General features: G+C 43.8%; 1 protein-coding gene across 1 annotated transcript in view; it reads left to right on the forward strand.

The window, feature by feature from the left end:
* Window positions 1–22,858, forward strand: part of LOC126458639 (uncharacterized protein DDB_G0287625-like) — a 130,164-nt gene that overhangs the window by 19,042 nt on the left and 88,264 nt on the right. Inside the window, exon 3 of the mRNA XM_050095807.1 lies at window positions 3,328–4,196. Within this exon, the coding sequence (XP_049951764.1) occupies window positions 3,328–4,196 (869 nt within the window). The remainder of the gene's footprint in view (window positions 1–3,327; window positions 4,197–22,858) is intronic.

Consider the following 22,858-nt stretch of genomic DNA (forward strand, 5'->3'; position numbering starts at 1 on the left):
CAGAGTAGGATTCGGCACAACAATAGACTTGCTCCAGCATGTGGGAAGATGACCCTCAATCCAGATGTGATTGTAAGTACTAAGAATAAAACCTTTACCCGCAGGAGAAAGGTTCTTCAGCATCTGAATATGAATAGAATCAGGCCTGGAGCAGAGGACCGTGACCGGGCAACTGCATTTTTGAATTCCCGCATAGTGAATGGGGCATTATAACTTTCACGATTCCAAGAGCGAAAGTTAGGTGGCCTTGCCTCCTCTGCCTGTTTTCAGGGGAGGAAGGCAGGGTGGTAATGAGTGGAGCTCGAAACCTTTGCAAAAAAGCGGCCGAAGGCATTGGAGACATCCTCAGGGGCGACAAGGACATCATTCCCGACCGTCAAGCCAGAAACTGGTGAGTGGACCTTAGTGCCAGATAGCCGGTGCAGGCTACCCCAGACAACAGAAGAAGGAGTAAAACTGTTGAAGCTGCTTGTGAAAGAAGCCCAGCTGGCTTTCTTGCTTTCTTTAATAACATGACGACACTGTGCATGTAATTGTTTATAATTGATACAATTAGCCACCATAGGGTAGTGTAAAAGGTGCATAAAGCACATTGACGAGCACGTAAAGTGTCTACATGCTGCGGTCCACCAGGGGACCGGTGCGTGACGTGGAGAAGAAGTAGTGTGAGGGATAGAATATTCAGCAGCAGTGAGAATAACTTCCACGAGGTGTGTGACCTGACTATTGCAACTTGTGAAGGTTTGATCCTGAAAGTTCGCTCTGGAAGAGAAGAGCCCCCAGTCTGCTTTGGAGATGTTCCATCATGTTGAGCACAGAGAGGGGGTATGATCCAGGAGATGGATGACACACGGGAACTGGTCCCTCGAATATGTATCAGAAAGTGCATACCACTCAAACCAGTGTGCAAGTTGGGTAGTGCATATAGAGAGGTCTAAATGAGAACAAGTGTGAGATGTGACTGAAAGAAAAGTAGGGCCGCCAGTATTGAGGCAGACAAGATTGAGCTGGCTGAAAAGGTCTGCTAACAGGGAGCCCCTCGGGTAGGATGCTGGAGAGCCCCAAAGGGGATGGTGGGGACTGAAGGCTCCAGTTAACAAAAATGGTGCAGGTAGCTGAGCAATAATTTGCATCATGTCTGCCCTGGTTACGGCAAACAATGATGGAGTGTCAACGGTACAAATGAAAAATGTAAAAGTGGGGAGAGTAATTCAGACAGCAACTGCCTGCAGGCCGGTGTGCAATGTGATGAGATCATAGTAAATCTCATCCTGGACCAGCAACATAACCCCTCCATGAGCAGGAATACCTGTCACAGAGGGTAGGTCAAAACACACAGAGGTGTAGTGTGCAAAGGCAATTTGATTGCATGGGCGTAGCTTCGTTTCCTGGAGGGCTACAACAAGCGGACGGTGCAAACGGAGCAGCAACTTCAAGTCCTCTCGGTGAGAGCGAATGCTGCGAATATTCCAGTGAATAAGTGCCATCGTGAGAAGAAAAAGAAATATGAGAAGCAAGAAGGGGTCACCTCGAAGGCCGCTGAGGGCCTGGCTTCAAGCGAGCACTGCCGCCGCTATCAATAGGTGGAGAGTCATTGTCCATTGGTTCAATAGGTTCATCTGCCATCTTGTTAAGATGGCCAAAAGGGGGAGCTTCCTCCACCGTTCAATGGTCAGATGTTTGGCTACCAGCGGTGTGGCCAGGCAAAAAGGACGACGGCCTGGGGCGGCAACCGCTGCGTGGCACAGGAGAAGAAACGCGCAATGGCGGACAAGGAGAACTTTGCTTCCTATGAACCTTCTTGGAAGGTCATTTAGTGGAAATACTGGTCGATGGCCGGGAGTTTGATGTACGTAGCAGGTCTGCATGGGACGGTTCTTTCTTGAAGGCCTGTGCATCTGACTTCTGGGTCTTCGTCTTGGCAGAAGCTGATGAAGGTGCTTGTATCTTAGGGGTGAGGGGAGGAAGAGGAGACATTGACCGGGCGATCTTAGCAATGGCCGAACGGACGACCGTAGTGCTGAATGTCAGATTGCATGTCTGCGTTGCCACCTCCCTGGTAGTCCGAGGAGAAGCGAGGACAGTACTGTATTTCCACGCTGGGAGCAGTGTGGGATTCCTACTAGCAAATAGCTTGCGAGCAGCTGAGGTGGACACTTTCACTTTGACACGAATGTCCTGTATACAGCGTTCATCCTTGTATATGGGACAGTCACAAGAGGACGCTGCATGGTCACCCTGACAGATCAAACAATGAGGAGATGGAGGTGGACAGTCACCCTCATGGGCATCCCTGCCGCAAGTGACACATTTAGCCACATTAGAACAAGACTGGCGAGTGTGATTAAAATGCTGACACTGGTAGCTGCCTGTAGGTGTCGGGACATAGGGGCAAATAGAAATAACGTCGTAGACCGCTTTGATGCGCGATGGCAGCTGAACACTTTCAAAGGTCAGGGAAAGTGTCTGGGTCGGTTCAAGTTCATTGTTGACCTTTTCCATGACCTTATGGACAGCCGTCATGCCCTGTCCAGTGAGTGAAGACTGAATCTACTCATTAGTCAATCCATTGAGTGATCTAGTATATACCACACCACGCGACGAATTCAAAGTGCGGTGAGCCACCACCCGGACACGGAACGTGTACAGGAGTGTGGCCCGAAGCAGTTTTTGTGCCTGAAAGTCACTCTCAGTTTCTAATAACAAGGTACCGTTACGCATCCTGGTACAAGACTTGACAGATCCAGCTATGGCATCTACGCCCTTTTGGATAACGAAAGGGTTGACAGATGAAAAATCCTTTCCGTCCTCAGATCGAGAAACTACGAGGAACTTTGGGGCAGGCGGTAGTACTTTTGTCACTGATGGCTGGTCAAGGATCCATATTTCGGCAGAAGTTGAAAGAGAAGAAGAAGAGAAATCCATTGCGGATTGCGCGCTCCATCCTTGTGCGGACCCTCGCAGAGGGTACTCCCATCTTAGGTGAATGTTTACACCTCAGGTCACACAGAGAAACGGACTGAGAGAACAATCAGCATGGTCGAAATGTGTCAGCTCAGGCAGTCACACGTCCCTGGGCCTGGCCTTTACCAGGGGGTACGTGCGTGCCTTACTTGTCTACCCAGGGCGAGGAATAACGCGTCACCCCATCACTGGCTATGTGTGCGAACCTGTGGGTCTGCCTTCAGGCACGCAAAGGGAGGAAAGAAGAAGAGGAAAAAAAAAAAAAAAAAAGGGGAGAGAGGGAGAGAAAGGACAGACTGTCTCAAACGACGAGGCGGGCACCAAAGGGTGACAAGAAGGCAAGGAGAAGAAGGCAAGGAGAAGAAGGCAAGGAGAAGAAGGCAAGGAGAAGAAGGCAAGGAGAAGAAGGCAAGGAGAAGAAGGCAAGGAGAAGAAGGCAAGGAGAAGAAGGCAAGGAGAAGAAGGCAAGGAGAAGAAGGCAAGGAGAAGAAGGCAAGGAGAAGAAGGCAAGGAGAAGAAGGCAAGGAGAAGAAGGCAAGGAGAAGAAGGCAAGGAGAAGAAGGCAAGGAGAAGAAGGCAAGGAGAAGAAGGCAAGGAGAAGAAGGCAAGGAGAAGAAGGCAAGGAGAAGAAGGCAAGGAGAAGAAGGCAAGGAGAAGAAGGCAAGGAGAAGAAGGCAAGGAGAAGAAGGCAAGGAGAAGAAGGCAAGGAGAAGAAGGCAAGGAGAAGAAGGCAAGGAGAAGAAGGCAAGGAGAAGAAGGCAAGGAGAAGAAGGCAAGGAGAAGAAGGCAAGGAGAAGAAGGCAAGGAGAAGAAGGCAAGGAGAAGAAGGCAAGGAGAAGAAGGCAAGGAGAAGAAGGCAAGGAGAAGAAGGCAAGGAGAAGAAGGCAAGGAGAAGAAGGCAAGGAGAAGAAGGCAAGGAGAAGAAGGCAAGGAGAAGAAGGCAAGGAGAAGAAGGCAAGGAGAAGAAGGCAAGGAGAAGAAGGCAAGGAGAAGAAGGCAAGGAGAAGAAGGCAAGGAGAAGAAGGCAAGGAGAAGAAGGCAAGGAGAAGAAGGCAAGGAGAAGAAGGCAAGGAGAAGAAGGCAAGGAGAAGAAGGCAAGGAGAAGAAGGCAAGGAGAAGAAGGCAAGGAGAAGAAGGCAAGGAGAAGAAGGCAAGGAGAAGAAGGCAAGGAGAAGAAGGCAAGGAGAAGAAAGCAAGGAGAAGAAAGCAAGGAGAAGAAGGCAAGGGGAAAAGTAAGGAAGACAGTGAGAGGGAGAAGGACAAAGATAGGAACCAAACAAAGGAAGGAAGGAAAGAACCAGAATAAGTGAAAAACCAAAATGACGACAAATAGAATTCACGGAACCATCCATCTCCGGACGCAGCGGCAAACTACCCCCCTTGAGCGAGAGAGACTCCTTTTAGTCACCTCTTATGACAGGCAGGAATATCTCGGGCCTATTCTAACCCTTGGACCCACAGGGGGAAATTACTGGAAGGAGCCGCAGAAGCTTCCTTACCAAGATTCACCATCATTAGGTATAGTTACTGTACAGCTGTATATATTTACTTTATTTTCTACCATAGGAGAAGAAGTACTGCAAGGTGTCGCAGAAAGCTTCCTCACCAATATTCACCATCATAGGTATGGCTACAACACACATGCATGGTTCATGTTTTTTCCTACCAAGGTGAAGAAATACTGGAAGAGGTTGAAGAAAGCTTCCTTGAAAAAAAATACACCATTTTTAGATAAGTTTACTACACAACTGTATATAACTACAATATTTTTCACCCTAGGTGAAGAAGTACTGGAAGAAGGTGCATAAAGCTACCCTACAATCATTCACCATCTGTAGATATTATTTCTGCACAGCTGTATATATCTCCTTTATTTTCTAACCTAGGAGAAGGAGGGCTGAAAGGCTCTGCAAGAAAGCCTCTTAACCAACATTCACCATCTGTAGATGTAATTTCTGCACAGCTTTATATATCTCCATTATATTTTAACCCAGGTGAAGGTGGACTGGAAGCAGCTGCAGAAAGCCTCCATACCAACATTCACCATCTTTAGGTGTAATTTCTGCACAGATGTATATATCTAGTTATTTTCTAACCTAGGTGCAGGAGGACTGGAAACGGCTGCAGAAAGCCTCCATACCAACATACACCATCTGTAGATGTAATTTCTGCACAGATGTATGTATGTCCTTTATATTCTGATCTAAGTTAAAGAGGATTGGTAGAGGCAGCTGAAAGCCTCCTTACGATTATTCACCATGTGAAAATGTAATTTCTGGACAAATGTATGTATCTAATTTATTTCTAACCAACGTTAAGCAGGAATGGAAAGGGCTGCAGAAAGCCTCCTTACCAACATTCCCTTTCTGTAGATTTCATTTCTACACAGCTGTACATATATCTCCTTTATTTTCTAACCTAGGTGAAGGAGAACTGGAAAGGCATGCAGAAAGCCTCCTTAACAACATTCACTATCTGCAGATGTAATTTCTGCACAGCCGTACATATCTCCTTAATTTTCTAACCTAGGTGAAGGAGGACTGGAAGGGCCTACAGAAAGCCTCCATACCAGCATTCACCATATGTAGATGTAATTTCTGGACAGTTGTACATATCTCCTTTATTTTCTAACCTAGGTGAAATACGACTAAGACCCTGCAGAAAGCCTAATTACATACATTCACTATCTGCAGATGTAATTTCTGCACAGCTGTATATATCTTCTTTATTTTCTAACCTAGGTGAAGGAGGACAGAAAGGGCATGAAGAAAGCCTCCTCACCAGCATTCACTATCTGCAGAGGTAATTTCTGCACAGCTGTATATATCTCCTTTATTTACTAGCCTAGGTGAAGGAGGACTGGAAGGGGCTGCAGAAAGCCTCCTTACCAACATTCAGTACCAGAAGATGTAATTTCTGCACAGCTGTATATACCTCGTTTATTATCTAACCTAGGTGAAGCAGGACTTGAAGTGGCTGTAGAAAGCACCCCCACCAACGGTCACTAACTGCAGATGTAATTTCTGCACAGCTGTATATAAATACTTTATTTTCCAACCTAGGTGAAGGAGGATTGGAAGGGCCTGCACAAAGCCTCCATACCAGCATTCACCTTATGTAGATATAATTTCTGCACAGCTGTATATATATCCTTTATTTTCTAACCTAGGTGATGGAGGACTGGAAGGGGCTGCAGAATACCTCCTTACCAACATTCACTATCTGCAGATGTAACTTCTGCACAGCTGTATATATCTCCTTTTATTCTAATCTAGGTGAAGGAGGACAAAAAGGGCCTACAGAAAGCCTCCTTACCTACATTCACTATCTGCAGATGTATTTTCTGCACAGCTGTGTATATCTCCTTTATTTTCTAACCTAGGTGATGGAGGACTGGAAGGGGCTGCAGAAAGCCTCCATAACAGCATTCACCATATGTAGATGTAATTTCTGCACAGCTTTATATATATCCTTTATTTTCTATCCTAGGTGAAGGAGGACAGGAAGGGCCTGCAGAAAGCCTCCTTAGCAACATTCGCCATCTGCAGATGTAATTTCTGCACAGCTGTATATATCGCCTTTTCTTTTCCAACTTAGGCGTATGAAGACAGGAAGGGCCTGCAGCAAGCCTGCTCACCAACATTCACTATCTGCAGATGTAATTCATGCACAGCTGTATATATCTCCTTTATTTTCTAACATAGGTGAAGAGGGAAAGGGAGGGCCTCCAGAAAGCGTCCTAACCAACATTCACTATCTGCAAATGTAATTCCTGCACAGCTGTGTATATCTCCTTTACTTTTCTAACCTAGGTAAAAAGAATAGAAAGGGCCCTTTCCAGTCCTCCTTAACCTAGGTTAGAAAAGTAAAGGAGAAATATACAGCTTTGCAGAAATTACACCTGCTGATAGTGAATGTTGGTAAGGGGGCTTTCTGCAGACCCTACCTATCCTCCTTCACTATCTGCAGATGTAATCTCTGCACAGCCGTATATATCACATTTTCTTTTCTAACCCAGGTGAAGGAGGACAGGAAGGGCCTGCAGAAAGCCTCCATACCGACATTTACAATCTGCAGATGTAATTTCCGCACAGTTGTATACATCTCCTTTACTTTCTAAGCCAGTTGAAGGACAGGAAGGAGCTGCAGAAAGCCTTGTTAACAACATCCACTATCTGCAGATGTAATTTCTGCACAGCTGTAACCATTTAAATTATTTTCTAACTTAGGTGAAGGAGGAATCTTAGGGGCTGTAAGTAGCCTCCTTACCTACATTCACAATCTGCAGATGTCATTTCTGCACAGCTGTGTATATCTCCTTTATTTTCTACCCTAGGTGAAGGAAGACAAGAAAGGCCTGCAGAAAGTCTCCTTATCGACATTCACTATCTGCAGATGTCATTTCTGCACAGCTGTATGTATCTCCTTTTTTTTCATACCTAGGTGAAGGAGGACAGGAAAGGGCTGCAGAAAGCCTCCTTACCAACATTCACTATCTGCAGATGTAATTTATGCATAGCTGTTTATATCTCCTTTTCTTTTCTAGCCTAGGTGAAGGATTAAAGGAAGGGCGTGCAGAAAGCCTCCTTACCAAAATTCGCTATCTGAGGATGTAATTTCTGCACAGCTGTAAATATCTCATTTATTTTCTATACTAGGTGCGAGAGGACATGAATGATCTGCAGAAAGACTCCTTACCAACATCCACTATCTGCAGATGTAATATGTGCACAGCTGTATTCATCTCCTTTATTTTCTAACCTAGGTGAAGGGGGAGTGAATGGGGCCGCAGAAAGCCTCCATATCAGCATTCACCATATGTAGATGTAATTTCTGCACAGCTGTATATATATCCTTCATTTTCTATCCTAGGTGATGGAGGACCAGATGGGCCTGCTAAAAGCCTCCTTGTAAGCATTCACCATATGTAGATGTAATTTCTGCACAGCTGTGTATATCTCCTTCATTTTCTAACCTAGTTGAAAGAGGACTGAAAGGGGATTCAGGAAGCCTCGTGACCAACATTCACTATCTGCAGACGCAATTTCTGCACAGCTGTACATATCTCCTTTATTTTCTAACCTAGGTGAAGGAGGACTGGAAAGGGCTGCAGAAAGCCTCCTTAGCAACGTTGACTATCTGCATATGGAAATTCTGCACAGCTGTATATATCACCTTATCTTTTCCAACTTAGGTGTAGGAGGACAGGGAGGGCCTGCAGAAAGCGTCCTTACCAACATTCACTATCTGCAGATGTAATTCCTGCACAGTTGTGTATATCTCCTTTGCTTTTCTAACCTAAGCGAGAAGAATAGAAAGGGCCCCTTCCAGTCCTCCATCACCTAGGTTAGAAAAGTAAAGGAGATATATACAGCTTTGCAGAAATTACACCTGCTGATAGTGAACATTGGTAGGGAGGATATCTGCAGGCCCTCCCTATCCTCCTTCACTATCTGCAGATGTAATCTCTGCACAGCTGTATATATCACATTTTTTTTTCTAACCTAGGTGAAGGAGGACAGAAAGGGCCTGCAGAAAGCGAAAGCCTCCTTACCAACATCCACTATCTGCAGATGTAATATCTGCACAGCTGTGTTCATCCCCTTTATTTTCTAATCGAGGTGAAGGAGGATTGGAAGGGGAAGCAGAAAGCCTCTTTACCAACTTTTACAATAAGCAGATGTAATTTCCGCACAGTTGTATACATCTCCTTTACTTTCTAACCCAGTTGAGGGACAGGAAAGAGCTGCAGAAAGCCTCGTTAACAACATTCACTATCTGCAGATGTAATTTCTGCAGAGCTGTATACATCTCCCTTACTTTCTAACCTAGATGAAGGAGGACTGGAAGGGGCTGCAAGTAGCCTCCTTAACTACATTCACTATCTGCAGATGTCATTTCTGCACAGATGGGTATATCTCATTTATTTTTTACCCTAGGTGAAGGAAGACAAGAAAGGGCTGCAGAAAGCCTCCTTATCGACATTCACTACCTGCAGATGTAACTTCTGCACAGCTGTATCTATCTCCGTTATTTTCTAACCTAGGTGAAGGATGTCAGGAAGGGCCTGAAGAAAGCCTCCTTACCAACACTCACTATCTGCAGATGTAGATTCTGCACAGCTGTATATACCTCCTTTATTTTCTAACCTAGGTGAAGGAGGACTTGATGGGGCTGTGGAAAGCCCCTCTACCAACATTCACTACCTGCAGATTAAATTTCTGCACAGCTGTATATATCTCTATTACTTTCTAACCTAGGTGAAGGAGGACAGTAAGGGCCTGCATGAAGCCAGCTTACCATCATTCACAATCTGCAGATGTAAGTTCTGCACAGCTGTATATATTTTATTTAATTTCTAACCTAGGTGAAGGAGGACGGGAAGGGGTTGCAGAAAGCCCCCTTACCAACATTCACTATCACAGATATAATTTCTGCACAGCTGTGTATTTCTCCTTTATTTTCTACCCTAGGTGAAGGAAGACAAGAAAGGCCAACATTCACTATCAGCAGATATAATATCTGCACAGCTGTATATATCTCCTTTATTTTTTATCCTAGGTGAAGGAGGACAGGAAGCTCCTGCAGAAAGCCACCTTACCAACACTCACTATCTGCAGATGTAATTTCTGCACAGCTGTATATATGTCCTTTATTTTCTAACCTAGGTGGAGGAGGACTGGAAGGGGCTGCAGAAAGCCCCCTTACCAACATTCACTATCACAGATATAATTTCTGCACAGCCGTATATTTCTCCTTTATTTTCTACCCTAGGTGAAGGAAGACAAGAAAGGCCAACATTCACTATCTGCAGATGTCATTTCTGCACAGCTGTATGTATCTCCTTTTTTTTCATACCTAGGTGAAGGAGGACTGGAAAGGGCTGCAGAAAGCCACCTTACCAACCTTCACAAAGTGCAGCTGTAAATTCTTCACAGCTGTATTTATCCCCTCTATTTTCTAACCTAGTTGAAAGAGGACTGAAAGGGGATTCAGGAAGCCTCGTGACCAACATTCACTATCTGCAGATGTTATTTCTGCACAGCTGTATATATCTCTCTTATTTTCTAACCTAGGTAAGGGAGGACATGAATGATCTGCAGAAAGCCACCTTACCAACACTCACTATCTGCAGTTGTAATTTCAGCACAGCTATATATATCTCCTTTACTTTCTAACCTAGGTGAAAGGGGACTGGAAGGGACTGCAGAAAGCCTCCTTACGAACTTTCACTATCTGCAAGTCTAATATATGCACAGCTGTAGATATCTCCTTTTCTATTCTAACCTAGGTGATGGAGGACAGGAAGGGCCTGCAGAAAGCCTCCTTACCAACATCGACAATCTGCAGATGTAATATCTGCACAGCTGTATTCATTACCTTTATTTTCTAACCTAGGTGAAGGAGGACTGGAAGGGGATGCAGAAAGCCTCCTTACCAACATTCACTATCTGCAGATCTATTTTCTGCACAGCTGTATTCATTACCTTTATTTTCTAACCTAGGTGAAGGAGGACTGGAAGGGGATGCTGAAAGCCTCCTTACCAACATTCACTATCTGCAGATCTATTTTCTGCACAGCTGTATTCATTACCTTTATTTTCTAACCTAGGTGAAGGAGGACTGGAAGGGGATGCAGAAAGCCTCTTTACCAACATTCACTATCTGCAGATCTATTTTCTGCACAGCTGTATATACCACCTTTATTGTGTAACCTGAGTGAAGGAGGACTGGAAGGGGATGCAGAAAGCCTCCTTACCAACATTCACTATCTTCAGATGTAAATTCTGCACAGCTGAATATACCCCCTTTATTTTCTAACCTAGGAGGAGGAGGACTGGAAGTTACTGCAGGAAACCTCCTTACTAACATTCACTATCAGCAGATGTAATTTATGCTCAGCTGTATTTATCTCCTATATCCACTAACCTAGGTGAAGGAGAACACCAAGGGCCTGCAGAAAGCCTCCTTACCAACATTCACTATCTGCAGATGTAATTTCTGCACAGATGTAATTTCAGCACAGCTGTAAATATCTACTTATTTTCTAACCTAGGTGAAGGAGGACTGGAAAGGCCTGCAGAAAGCCTCCTTAGCAACGTTGACTATCTGCAGATGTAAATTCTGCACAGCTGTATATATCGCCTTATCTTTTCTAACTTAGGTGTAGGAGGACAGGAAGGGCCTGCAGAAAGCCTGCTCACCAACATAGGCTATCTGCAGATGTAATTCATGCACAGCTGTATGTATCTCCTTTATTTTCTAACCGAAGTGAAAGAGGACAGGGAGGGCCTGCAGAAAGCGTCCTTACCAACATTCACTATCTGCAGATGTAATTTCTGTACAGCTGTATATATCTCCTTTACTTTTCAAACCTAGCCAAAGGAGGACCTGAAGGGCCTGCAGAAAGCCTCCTTACCAACTTTCACTATCTGCAGGTCTAATATATGCACAGCTGTATATATCTCCTTTTCTATTCTAACCTAGGTGATGGAGGACAGGAAGGGCCTGCAAAAAGCCTCCTTACCAACATCCACTATCTGCAGATGCAATATCTGCACAGCTGTATTCATCTCCTCCATTTTCTAACCTAGGTGAAGGAGGACTGGAAGGGGATGCAGTAAGCCTCCTTACTAACATCTACAATCTGCAGATTTAATTTCCGCACAGTTGTATACGTCCCCTTTACTTTCTAACCCAGTTGAGGGACAGGAAAGAGCTGCAGAAAGCCTCGTTAACAACATTCACTATCTGCAGGGGTAATCTCTGCACAGCTGTATATTTCACCTTTATTTTCTAATCTAAGTGAAGGAGGACAGGAAGGGCCTGCAGCAAGCCTCCATACCGACATTCACTATCTGAAGATGTAATTTCTGCACAGCTGAATATATCTCCTTTATTTTCCAACCTAAGTGAAGAAAACAGGATAGGCCTGCAGAAAGATTCTTTATTGACATTCACTATCTGCAGATGTAATTTCTGCACATCTGTATGTATCTCCTTTATTTACTTACCTAGGTGATGGAGGACAGTAACGGCCTGCAGTAAGCCTTCTTACCAAATTCACTATCAGCAGATGTAATTTCTGCACAGCTGTATATATCTCCTTTATTTTCTAACCTATTTGAAGGAGGACAGGAAGGGCCTGCAGAAAGCCTCCAAACCAACATTCACCATATGTCGATGTAATTTCTGCGGAGTTGTATATATCTCCTTTTTTATCTAACCTAGGTGAAGGAGGACTGGAAGGATCTGCAGAAAGCCTCCTTACCAACTTTCACTACCTGCAGATGTAATTTCTGCTCACCTGTATATATCTACCTCATTTTCTAACCTAGATGAAAGAGGACTGGAAGGGCCTGCAGAAAGCCTCCTTACCAACATTTACTATTTGCAGATGTAATTTCTGCAGAACTGTATATATCTCCTTTCTTATCTAATCTAGGTGAAGGAGGACTGGAAGGGTCTGCAGAAAGCCTCCTTACCAACATTCACTATCTCTAGATGTAGTTTCCACACAGGTGTATATATCTCCTTTATTTTCTAACCTAGGCGAAGGAGGACTGGAAGGGGCTGCAAGTAGCCTCCCTACCAACATTCACTATCTGCAGACGTGATTTCTGCACTACTGTATATATCTCCTTTATTTTCTAACATAGGTGAAGGAGGGCTGACAGGGGCTGCAGAAAGCCTCCTTAACAACAGCCACTATCTGCAGATGTGATTTCTGCACAGCTATATTTACCTACTTTATTTTCTAACCTATGTGAAGGAGGACTGGAAGGGGCTGCAGCAAGCCTCCTTACGCGCATTCACTATCTCTAGATGTAATTTCTGCACAGCTGTATATATCTCCTTTACTTTTCTAAAGGAGGTGAAGGATGACTGGAAGGGGCTGCAGAAAGCCACCTTACCAACATTCACTATCTGCAGATGTAATTTCTGCACAGCTGTATATATCTCCTTTATATTCTAACCTAGGTGTAGGAGTACTGGAAGGGCGTGCAGAAAGCCTCCTTACCAGCATTCATTCACCATATGTAGATCTAATTTCTGCACAGCTGTGTATATCTCCTCTATTTTCTAACCTAGGTGAAGGAGGACAGGAAGGGCCTCTAGAAAACCTCCATACCAACATTTACTATCTGCAGATTTAAATTCTGCATAGCTGTATATGTGACCTTTATTCTTTAACCTAGGTGAAGGAGGACAGGAAGGTCCTGCAGAAAGCCTCCTTGCCAACTTTCGATTTCTGCAGAAGTAATTTCTGCACAGCTGAATATTTTTCCTTTACTTTCTAACCTAGGTGAAGGAGGACTAGAAGGGCCTGCTGAAAGCTTCCTTACCAACATTTACTATCTGCAGATGTAATTTATGCACAGCTGTTTATATCTCCTTTTCTTTTCTAGCCTAGGTGAAGGATTAAAGAAAGGTCCTGCAGAAAGCCTCCTTACCAACTTTCAATATCTGCAGAAGTAATTTCTGCACAGCTGAATATTTTTCCTTTACTTTCTAACCTAGGTGAAGGAGGACTGTAAGGGCTGTAGAAGGCCTGCTTACCAACATTCACTATCTGCAGATGTAATTTCTGCACAGCTGTATTAATCTACTTTAATTTTCTAACCTATGTGAAGGAGGACTGGAATGGGCTGCAGAAAGCCTCCTTACCAGCATTCACCGTCCCTAGATGTAGTTTCTGCACAGGTGTATATATCTCCTGTTCTTTTCTAGCCTAGGTGAAGGAGGACAGGAAGGGCCTGCAGAAAGTCTCGTCACCAGCATTCACTATCTGCAGATGTAATTTCTGCACAGCTGTATATATCTCCTTTATATTCTAACCTAGGTGAAGGAGGACTACAAGGGCCTGCAGGAAGCCACCTTACCAATATTCACCATCTGCAGATGTCATTTCTGCACAGCTGTATATATCTCCTTTATATTGTAACCTAGGTAAAGGTGGACAGGAAGGGCCTGCAGAAAGCCACCTTACCAACATTCACTATCTGCAGATGTAATTTCTGCACAGCTGTTTATATCTCCTTTATTTTCTAACCTAGGTGAAGGAGGACAGGAAGGGCTTGCAGAAAGACTCCTTACCAGCATTCACCATATGTAGAAGTAATTTCTGCACAGCTGTGTGTATCTCCTCTATTTTCTAATCTAGGTGAAGGAGGACTGGAAGGGGCTGCAGAAAGCCTCCTTACCAACATTCACTATCTGCAGATGTAATTTATGCCCAGCTGTATGTATCTCCTTTTCTTTTCTATCCTAGGTGACGGAGGACAGGAAGGGCGTGCAGAATGCCTCCTTACCAACATTCACTATCTGCAGATGTAATTTCTGCACAGTTGTATATATCACCTTTTTTTCTATTCTAGGTGGAGGAGGACAGGAAGTGCCTTCAGAAAGCCTCCACACCAACATTCACTATCTGCAGATGTAATTTCTGCACAGCTGTATATATCACCTTTATATTCTAACCTAGGTGAAGGAGGACTACAAGGGCCTGCAGAAAGCCACCTTACCAATATTCACCATCTGCAGATGTGATTTCTGCACAGCTGTATATATCTCCTTTATTTTCTAACCTAGGTGAAGGAGGACAGGAAGGGCCTGCAGAAAGCCTCCTTACCGATATTCACTATCTACAGATGTAATTTCTCCACAGCTGTATACATGTCCTTTATTATCTAACCTAGGTGAAGGAGGACAGGAAGAGGGTGCAGAAAGCCTTCTTACTAACTTTCACTATCTGCAGATGTAATTTCTGCACAGCCGTATATTTCTCCTTTTTTTTTGCTAACTTAGGTGAACGAGGACTGGAAGGGGCTGCTGAAAGCCTCCTTACCAACATTCACTATCTGCAGTTGTAATCTCTGCACAGCTGTATATATCTCCTTTATTTTCTAATCTAGGTGAAGGAGGACAGGAAGGGCCTGCAGAAAGCCTCATTACCGATATTCACAATCTGCACAGCTGTATATACAGGATGTTTCAAAAATGACCAGTATATTTGAAACGGCAATAAAAACTAAACGAGCAGCGATAGAAATACACCGTTTGTTGCAATATGCTTGGGACAACAGTACATTTTCAGGCAGACAAACTTTCGAAATTACAGTACATTCAAATTTCAAAAACAGATGGCGCTGCGGTCTGGGAAACTCTATAGTACGATATTTTCCACATATCCACCATGCATAGCAATAATATGGCGTAGTCTCTGAATGAAATTACCCGAAGCCTTTGACAATGTGTCTGGCAGAATGGCTTCACATGCAGATGAGATGTACAGCTTCAGCTGTACAATTGTTTCTGGAGTCTGGCGGTACACCTGGTCTTTCAAGTGTCCCCACAGAAAGAAGCCACAGGGGTTCATGTCTGGCGAATAGGGAGACCAATCCACGCCGCCTCCTGTATGTTTCGGATAGCCCAAAGCAGTCACACGATCATCGAAATATTCATTCAGGAAATTAAAGATGTCGGCCGTGCAATGTGGCCGGGCACCATCTTGCATAAATCACGAGGTGTTCGCAGTGTCGTCTAAGGCAGTGTCAACTAAGGCAGTTTGTACCGCCACAAATTCCCGAAGAATGTCCAGATAGCGTGATGCAGTAATCATTTCGGATCTGAAAAATGGGCCAATGATTCCTTTGGAAGAAATGGCGGCACAGACCAGTGCTTTTTGAGGATGCAGGGACGATGGGACTGCAACATGGTGCTTTTCGGTTCCCCAATATGCGCCAGCTCTGTTTATTGACGAAGCTATCCAGGTAAAAATAAGCTTCTTCAGTAAACCAAATGCTGCCCACATGCATATCGCCGTCATCAATCCTGTGCACTATATCGTTAGCGAATGTCTCTCATGCAGCAATGGTAGCGGCGCTGAGGGGTTGCCGCGTTTGAATTTTGTTTGGATAGAGGTGTAAACTCTGGCGCATGAGACGATACGTGGACGTTGGCGTCATTTGGACCGTAGCTGCAACACGGCGAACGGAAACCTGAGGCCGCTGTTGGATCACCTGCTGCACTAGCTGCACTAGCTGCGCATTGCCCTCTGTGGTTGCCGTACGCAGTCTCCCTACCTTTCCATCTCATTCATCCGTCACGTTCCCAGTCCATTGAAATTTTTCAAACAGATCCTTTATTGTATTGCTTTTCGGTCCTTTGGTTACATTCAACCTCCGTTGGAGAACTTCGTCTTGTTGCAACAACACTGTATTCTAGGCGGTGGAATTCCAACACCAGAAAAATGCTCTGTTCTAAGGAATAAACCATGTTGTCTACAGCACACTTGCACGTTGTGAACAGCACACGCTTACAGCAGAAAAGTGACATACAGAATGGGGCACCCACAGACTGCGTTGTCTTCTATATTTTTCACATCACTTGGAGCGCCATCTGTTGTTGAAAATTGTAACTACCGTAATTTCGAAAGTTTGTCCGCCTGAAAATGAACTGTTGTCCCAAGCATATTGCAACAAACGGTGTATTACTATCGCTGCTCGTTTAGTTTTTATTGCCGTTTCAAATATACCGGTCATTTTTGAAACACCCTGTATCTCCTTTATTTTCTAACCTAGGTGAAGGAGGACAGTAAGGGCCTGCAGAAAGCCTCCTTACCGATATTCACTATCTGCAGATGTAATTTCTGCACAACTGCTTATATGTCCTTTATTTTCTAACCTAGGTGAAGGTGGACTGGAAGGGGCTGCAGAAAACATCCTTACTAACATTCACTATCAGCAGATGTAATTTATGCACAGCTGTATATATCTCCTTTATTTTCTAACCTAGGTGAAGGAGGACAGGAATGGCCTGCAGAAAGCCTCCCTACCAACATTCACTTTCTGCAGATGTAATTCCTCCACACCTGTATATATCTCCTTTATTTTCTAACCTAGGTGAAGGAGGACTGGAAGGGCCTGCAGAAAGACTCCTTAATAACATTCACTATCTGCAGTTGTAATTTCTGCACAGCTGTGTATATCTCCTTTACATTCTAACCTAGGTGAAGGAGGACATGAAGGGCCAGCAGAAAGCTTCCTTACCAACATTCACTATCTGCAGGGGTAGTTTTTGCACAGCTGCTTATATGTCCTTTCTTTTGTAACCTAGGTGAAGGAGGACAGGAAGGGCCTGCAGAAGGCCTTCTTACAAACATTCACTATCTGCTGATGTAAATTCTGCACACCTGTATATATCTCCTTCATTCTCTAACCTAGGTGAAGGAGGACAGGAAGGGGTTGCAAAAAGACTCCTTACCAACATTCACTATCTGCAGATGTAATTTCTGCACAGCTGCATATATCTCCTACATTTTCTAACTGAGGTGACGGAGGACTGGAAGGGGCTAAAAAAGCCTCCTTACCAACATTCACTATCTGCAGGTCTAATTTCTGCACAGCTGTATAGATCTCCTTCATTTTCTAACCCAGGTGAAGGAGAACTGGAAGGGCCAGCAGAAAGCCTCCTTACTAACAATCACCATATGTCACTGTAATTTCTGCACAGCTGTATATAGCTCCCTCATTTTCTAACCTAGGTCAAGTAGGACTGGAAGGGGCTGCCGAAAGCCTCCTTACCAACATTCACCATACGTAGATGTAATTTCTGCACAGCTGTATATATCTCCTTATTTTCTAACCTAGGTGAAGGAGGACTGGAAGGGGCTGCAGAAAGCCTCCTTACCAACCTTCACAATCTACAAGTGTAATTTCTGCGCAGCTGTATATATCTCCATTATTTTGTGACCTAGGTGATAGAGGACTGGAAGGCCCTGGAAAAAGCTTCTTGACCAACATTCACAATCTGCAGATGTAATTTCAGCACAGCTGTATATATCTCCTATATTTTCTAACATAGGTGTCGGACAGGAAGGGCCTGCAGAAAGACTCCTTACCATCTTTCACTACCTGCTGATGTAATATCTGCACAGCTGTATAACTATCTCCTTTATATTCTAACCTAGGCGAAGGAGGACAGGAAGGGCCTGCAGAAAGCCTCCTTACCAACATTCAGTATCTGCAGATCTAATTTCGGCACAGCTCTATATATCTCCTTTATTTTCTAACCTAGGTGAAAGAGGAATGGAAGAGGCTGCAGAAAGCCTCCTTATCAACATTCACTATCTGCAGATGTAATTTCTGCACAGCTGTATATACCTCCACTATTTTCTAACCTAAGTGAAGGAATACACGAAGGGCCTGCAGAAAGCCTAATTACCAACATTCACTATCTGCAGATGTAATTTCTGCACAGCTGTATATATCTGCTTTATTTCCTAACCTAGGTGAATGTGGACTGGAAGGGGCTGCAGAAAGCCTTCTTACCAACACTCACTACCTGCAGATGTAATTTCTGCACAGCTGTAAATTTCTCCTTTTGTTTTCTAACCTAGTTGAAGGAGGACTGGAATGGCCTGCAGAAAGCCTCCTTACTAACATTCACCATATGTCACTGTAATTTCTGCACAGCTGTATATAGCTCCTTTATTTTATAACCTAGGTGAAGGACGATTGGAAGAGGCTGTAGAAATCCTCCTTACCAACATTCACTATCTGCAGATGTAATTTCGGCACACTTGTATACATCTCCTTTATTTTCTAACCTAGGTGAAGGAGGACTGAAAGGGACTGCAGAAAGCCTCCTTACGAACATTCACCATATGTCGCTGTCATTTCTGCACAGCTGTATATATCTCCTTTATTCTCTATCCTAGGTGAAGGAGGTCTGGAAGGGGCAGCAGAAAGCCTCCTTTAAAACATTCACTATCTGCAGATGTAATTTCTGCACAGCTTTATATATGTCCTTTATATTGTAACCTAGGTGAAGGAGGTCTATAAGGGGCCGCATAAAGCCCCCTTACCAACATTCACCATACGTAGATGCCATTTCTACTCAGCTGTATATATCTGCGTTAATTTCTAACCTAGGTGAAGGAGGACTGGAGAGGGCTCCGCAAAGCCCCCTTACCAACATTCAAAATACGTAGATGTACTTTCTTCACAGCTGTATATATCTCCCTTATTTTCAAACCAAGGTGAAGGAGGACTGGAAGGGGCTGCAGAGAGCCTCCTTACCAACATTCACCATACGTAGATGTAATTTCTGCACTGCTGTATATATCTCCCTTATATTCTAACCTAGGTGAAGGAGGACTGGAAGGGTCTGCAGAAAGATACCTTACCAACATTCACTATCGGCAGATGAAACTTCGGCACAGCTGTATGTATCTCCTATATTTTCTAATCTAGGTGAAGAAGGACAGGAATGGCCTGCAGAAAGCTTCCCTACCAACATTCACTATCTGCAGATGTTATTTCTGCATAGCTGTATATATATAAATTATTTTCTAACCTAGGTGAAGGAAGACCGGAAGGGCCTGCAAGAAAACCTCCTAACCAACGATCACTATCGGCAGATGAAATTTCGGCACAGCTGTATATATCTCCCTTATTTTCTAATCTAGGTGAAGAAGGATAGGAATGGCCTGCAGAAAGCTTCTTTACCAACATTCACTGTCTGCAGATGTTATTTCTGCACAGCTGTATATATCTCCTTTATTTGCTAACCTAGGTGACGGAGGACAGGATGGGCCTGCAGGAAGCCTCCTTACCAACATTCTCTATTAGCAGATGAAATTTCAGCACAGCGGTATATATCTCCTTAATTTTTGATCTAGGTGAAGAAGGACAGGAATGGCCTGCAGGAAGCCTCCTTACCAACATTCACTATCTGCAAGGTTTAATTTCTGCACGGCTGTATGTATCACCTTTATTATCTATCCTAGGTCAAGGAGGCCTGGAAGTAGCTGCAGAAAGCCTCCTTACCAACATTCACAATCTGCAGATGTAACTTCTGCACAGCTGTTTGTATCTCCTTTATTTCCTAACGTAATTGAAGGAGGACAGTAAGGGCCTGCAGAAAGACTCCTTAACATCATTCACTATCTGCCGATGTAATTGCGTCACAGCTGTATCCATCTCCTTTTTTTCCTAACCTAGGTGAAGAAGACTGGAAAGGGGCTGCAGAAACCCTCCTTACCAACATTCACTATCTGCAGATGTAATTTCTGAACAGCTGTATATATCACCTTTATTTTCTAACCTATGTGAAGGAGGACTGAAAGGGCATGCAGGAAGAATCCCTTCCAAAATTCACAATATGTATATTTACTGCACAGCTGTAGCTACATCCTTTATTTTCTTACCTAGGTGAAGGAGGACTGGAAGGCCTGCAAAAGCCTCCTTACCGACATTATCTATCTGTAGATGTAATTTCCGCACAGCTATATGTAACTCCTTTATTTTCAAACCTAGGTGAAGGAGGATATGAAGGGGCTGCAGTAAGCCTTCTTACCAACATTCATGATCTGCAGATGTATTTTCTGCACAGCTGTATATATCTCCTTTATTTTCTAACCTACGTGAAGGAGGACTGGAAGGGACAGCAGAAAGCCTCCTTTAAAACATTCACTATCTGCAGATGAAATTTCTGTACAGCTGTGTATATTTTCCTAATTTTCTAACCTAGGTGAGGGAGGACTGGAAGGGGCTGCTGAAAGCCTCCTTACCAACATTCACCATGCGTAGATGTAATTTCTGCACAGCTGTATATATCTCCCTTATTTTCTAACCTAGGTGAAGGAGGACTGGAGAGTGCTCCACAAAGCCCCCTTACCAACATTCAAAATTCGTAGATGTAATTTCTGCACAGCTGTATATATCTCCCTTATTTTCTAACCTAGGTGAAGGAGGACTGGAAGGGGCTCCACAAAGCCTCCTTAACAACATTCACCGTATGTAGATGTAATTTCTGACAGCTGTATGTATCTCCCTTATTTTCTAACTAGAGGAAGGAGGACTGGAAGGACCTGCAGAAAGCCTCCTTACCAAATTCACCATACGTTGATGTAATTTCTGCACAGCTGTATATATCTCCCCTATTGTCTAACCTAGGTGAAGAAGAACTGGAAGGAGTTGCAGAAAGCCTCATTACCAACTTTCACCATACGTTGATGTAATTTCTGCACAGCTGTGTATATCTCCCTTATTTTCTAACCTAAGTGAAGGAGGACTGGAAGGGGCTGAAGAAAACCTCCTTACGAACATTCACCATACGTAGATGTAATTTCTGCACGGCTGTATATATCTACTTTACTTTCAAACCTAGGTGAAGGAGGACTGGATAGGGCTGCAGAAAGCCTACTTACCAAAATTCACCATACGTAGATGTAATTTCTGCACAGCTGTATATATCTACTTTATTTTCAAACCTAGGTGAAGGAGGACTGGAAGGGGCTCCACAAAGTCTCCTTAGCAACATTCACCATATGTAGATGTAATTTCTGCACAGCTGTAAATATAAACTTTACTTTCTGACCTAGGTGAAGGAGAATGGGAAGGGGTTGCAAAAAGCCTCCTTACCAACATTCACCATACATAGATGTAATTTCTGCGCAGCTGTATATATCTCCCTTATTTTCTAACTAGAGGAAGGAGGACTGGAAGGACCTGCAGAAAGCCTCCTTACCAAATTCACCATACGTTGATGTAATTTCTGCACAGCTGTGTATACCTCCCTTATTTTCTAACCTATGTGGAGGAGGACTGGAAGTAGCTGCAGAAAGCCTCGTTACCAACATTCAACATATGTAGATGTAATATCTGCACAGCTGTGTATATCTCCCTGATTTTCTAACCTAGGTGAAGAGGACTGGAAGGGGCTCCGAAAAGCCTTCTTATTAACATTCACCATACGTAGATGTAATTTCTGCTCAGCTGTATAAATCTCCATTATTTTCCAACCTAGGTGAAGGAGAACTGGATGGGCCTGCAGAAAGCTTCCTTACCAACATTCACTATCTGCAGATGTAATTTCTGCACAGCTGTATACATCTGCCTTACTTTCTAACCTAGATCAAGGAGGACTGGAAGTGGCTGCAGAAAGCCTCCTTACCAACATTCACCATACGTAGATGTAATTTCTGCACAGCTGTATATGTCTCCCTTATATTCTAACCTAGGTGAATTAGGACTAGGAGGGGCTGCAGAAAGCTTCCTTACCAACATTCACCATACGTAGATGTAATTTCTGCACAGCTGTATAAATCTCCATTATTTTCTAACCTAGGTGGAGGAGGACTGGTAGGGGCTGCAGAAAGCCTCCTTACCAACATTCACCATCTGCAGATATAATTTCAACACAGCAGAATATATCTCCTTTATTTTCTAACCTAGGTGAAGGAGGACTGGAAGGATCTGCAGAAAGCCCATTTGCCAACATTCACCATGTGTAGATGTAATTTCTGCACAGCTGAATATTACCCATTATTTTCTAACCCAGTTGATAGTGGACAGGAAGGGCCTGCATAAAGCCTCCTGACCAACATTCACTATCTGCAGGTGTAATTTCTGCACAGCTGTATGTATCTCCATTATTTTCTAACCTAGACGAAGGAGGACTGGAACGGGCTGCAGAAAGCATCCTTACCAACATTCACTATCTGCAGATGTAATTTCTGCACAGCTGTATGTATCTACTTTATTTTCTAACCTAGGTGAAGGAGAAGTGGAAGGGTCTGCAGTAAGCCTCCTCACCAACATTCACTATCTGCAGGTGTAATTTCTGCACAGCTGTATACATCTCCTTTATTTTCTAACGTATGTGAAGGAGGACAGGAAAGAAATCTTCTTACCAACATTCACTATCTGCAGATGTAATTTCTGCACAGCTGTACACATCTCCATTATTTTCTAACTTACATCTCGGAGGACTGGAAGGGGCTACAAAAAGCCTCCATACCAACATTCACAATATTCAGATGTAATTTCTGCACAGCTGTATAGATCTCCTTTATTTCTAACCTTGGTGAAGGAAGACTGGAAGGGGG

This window comes from Schistocerca serialis, chromosome 2, assembly GCF_023864345.2.
Source record: "Schistocerca serialis cubense isolate TAMUIC-IGC-003099 chromosome 2, iqSchSeri2.2, whole genome shotgun sequence".
NCBI lineage: Eukaryota > Metazoa > Arthropoda > Insecta > Orthoptera > Acrididae > Schistocerca > Schistocerca serialis.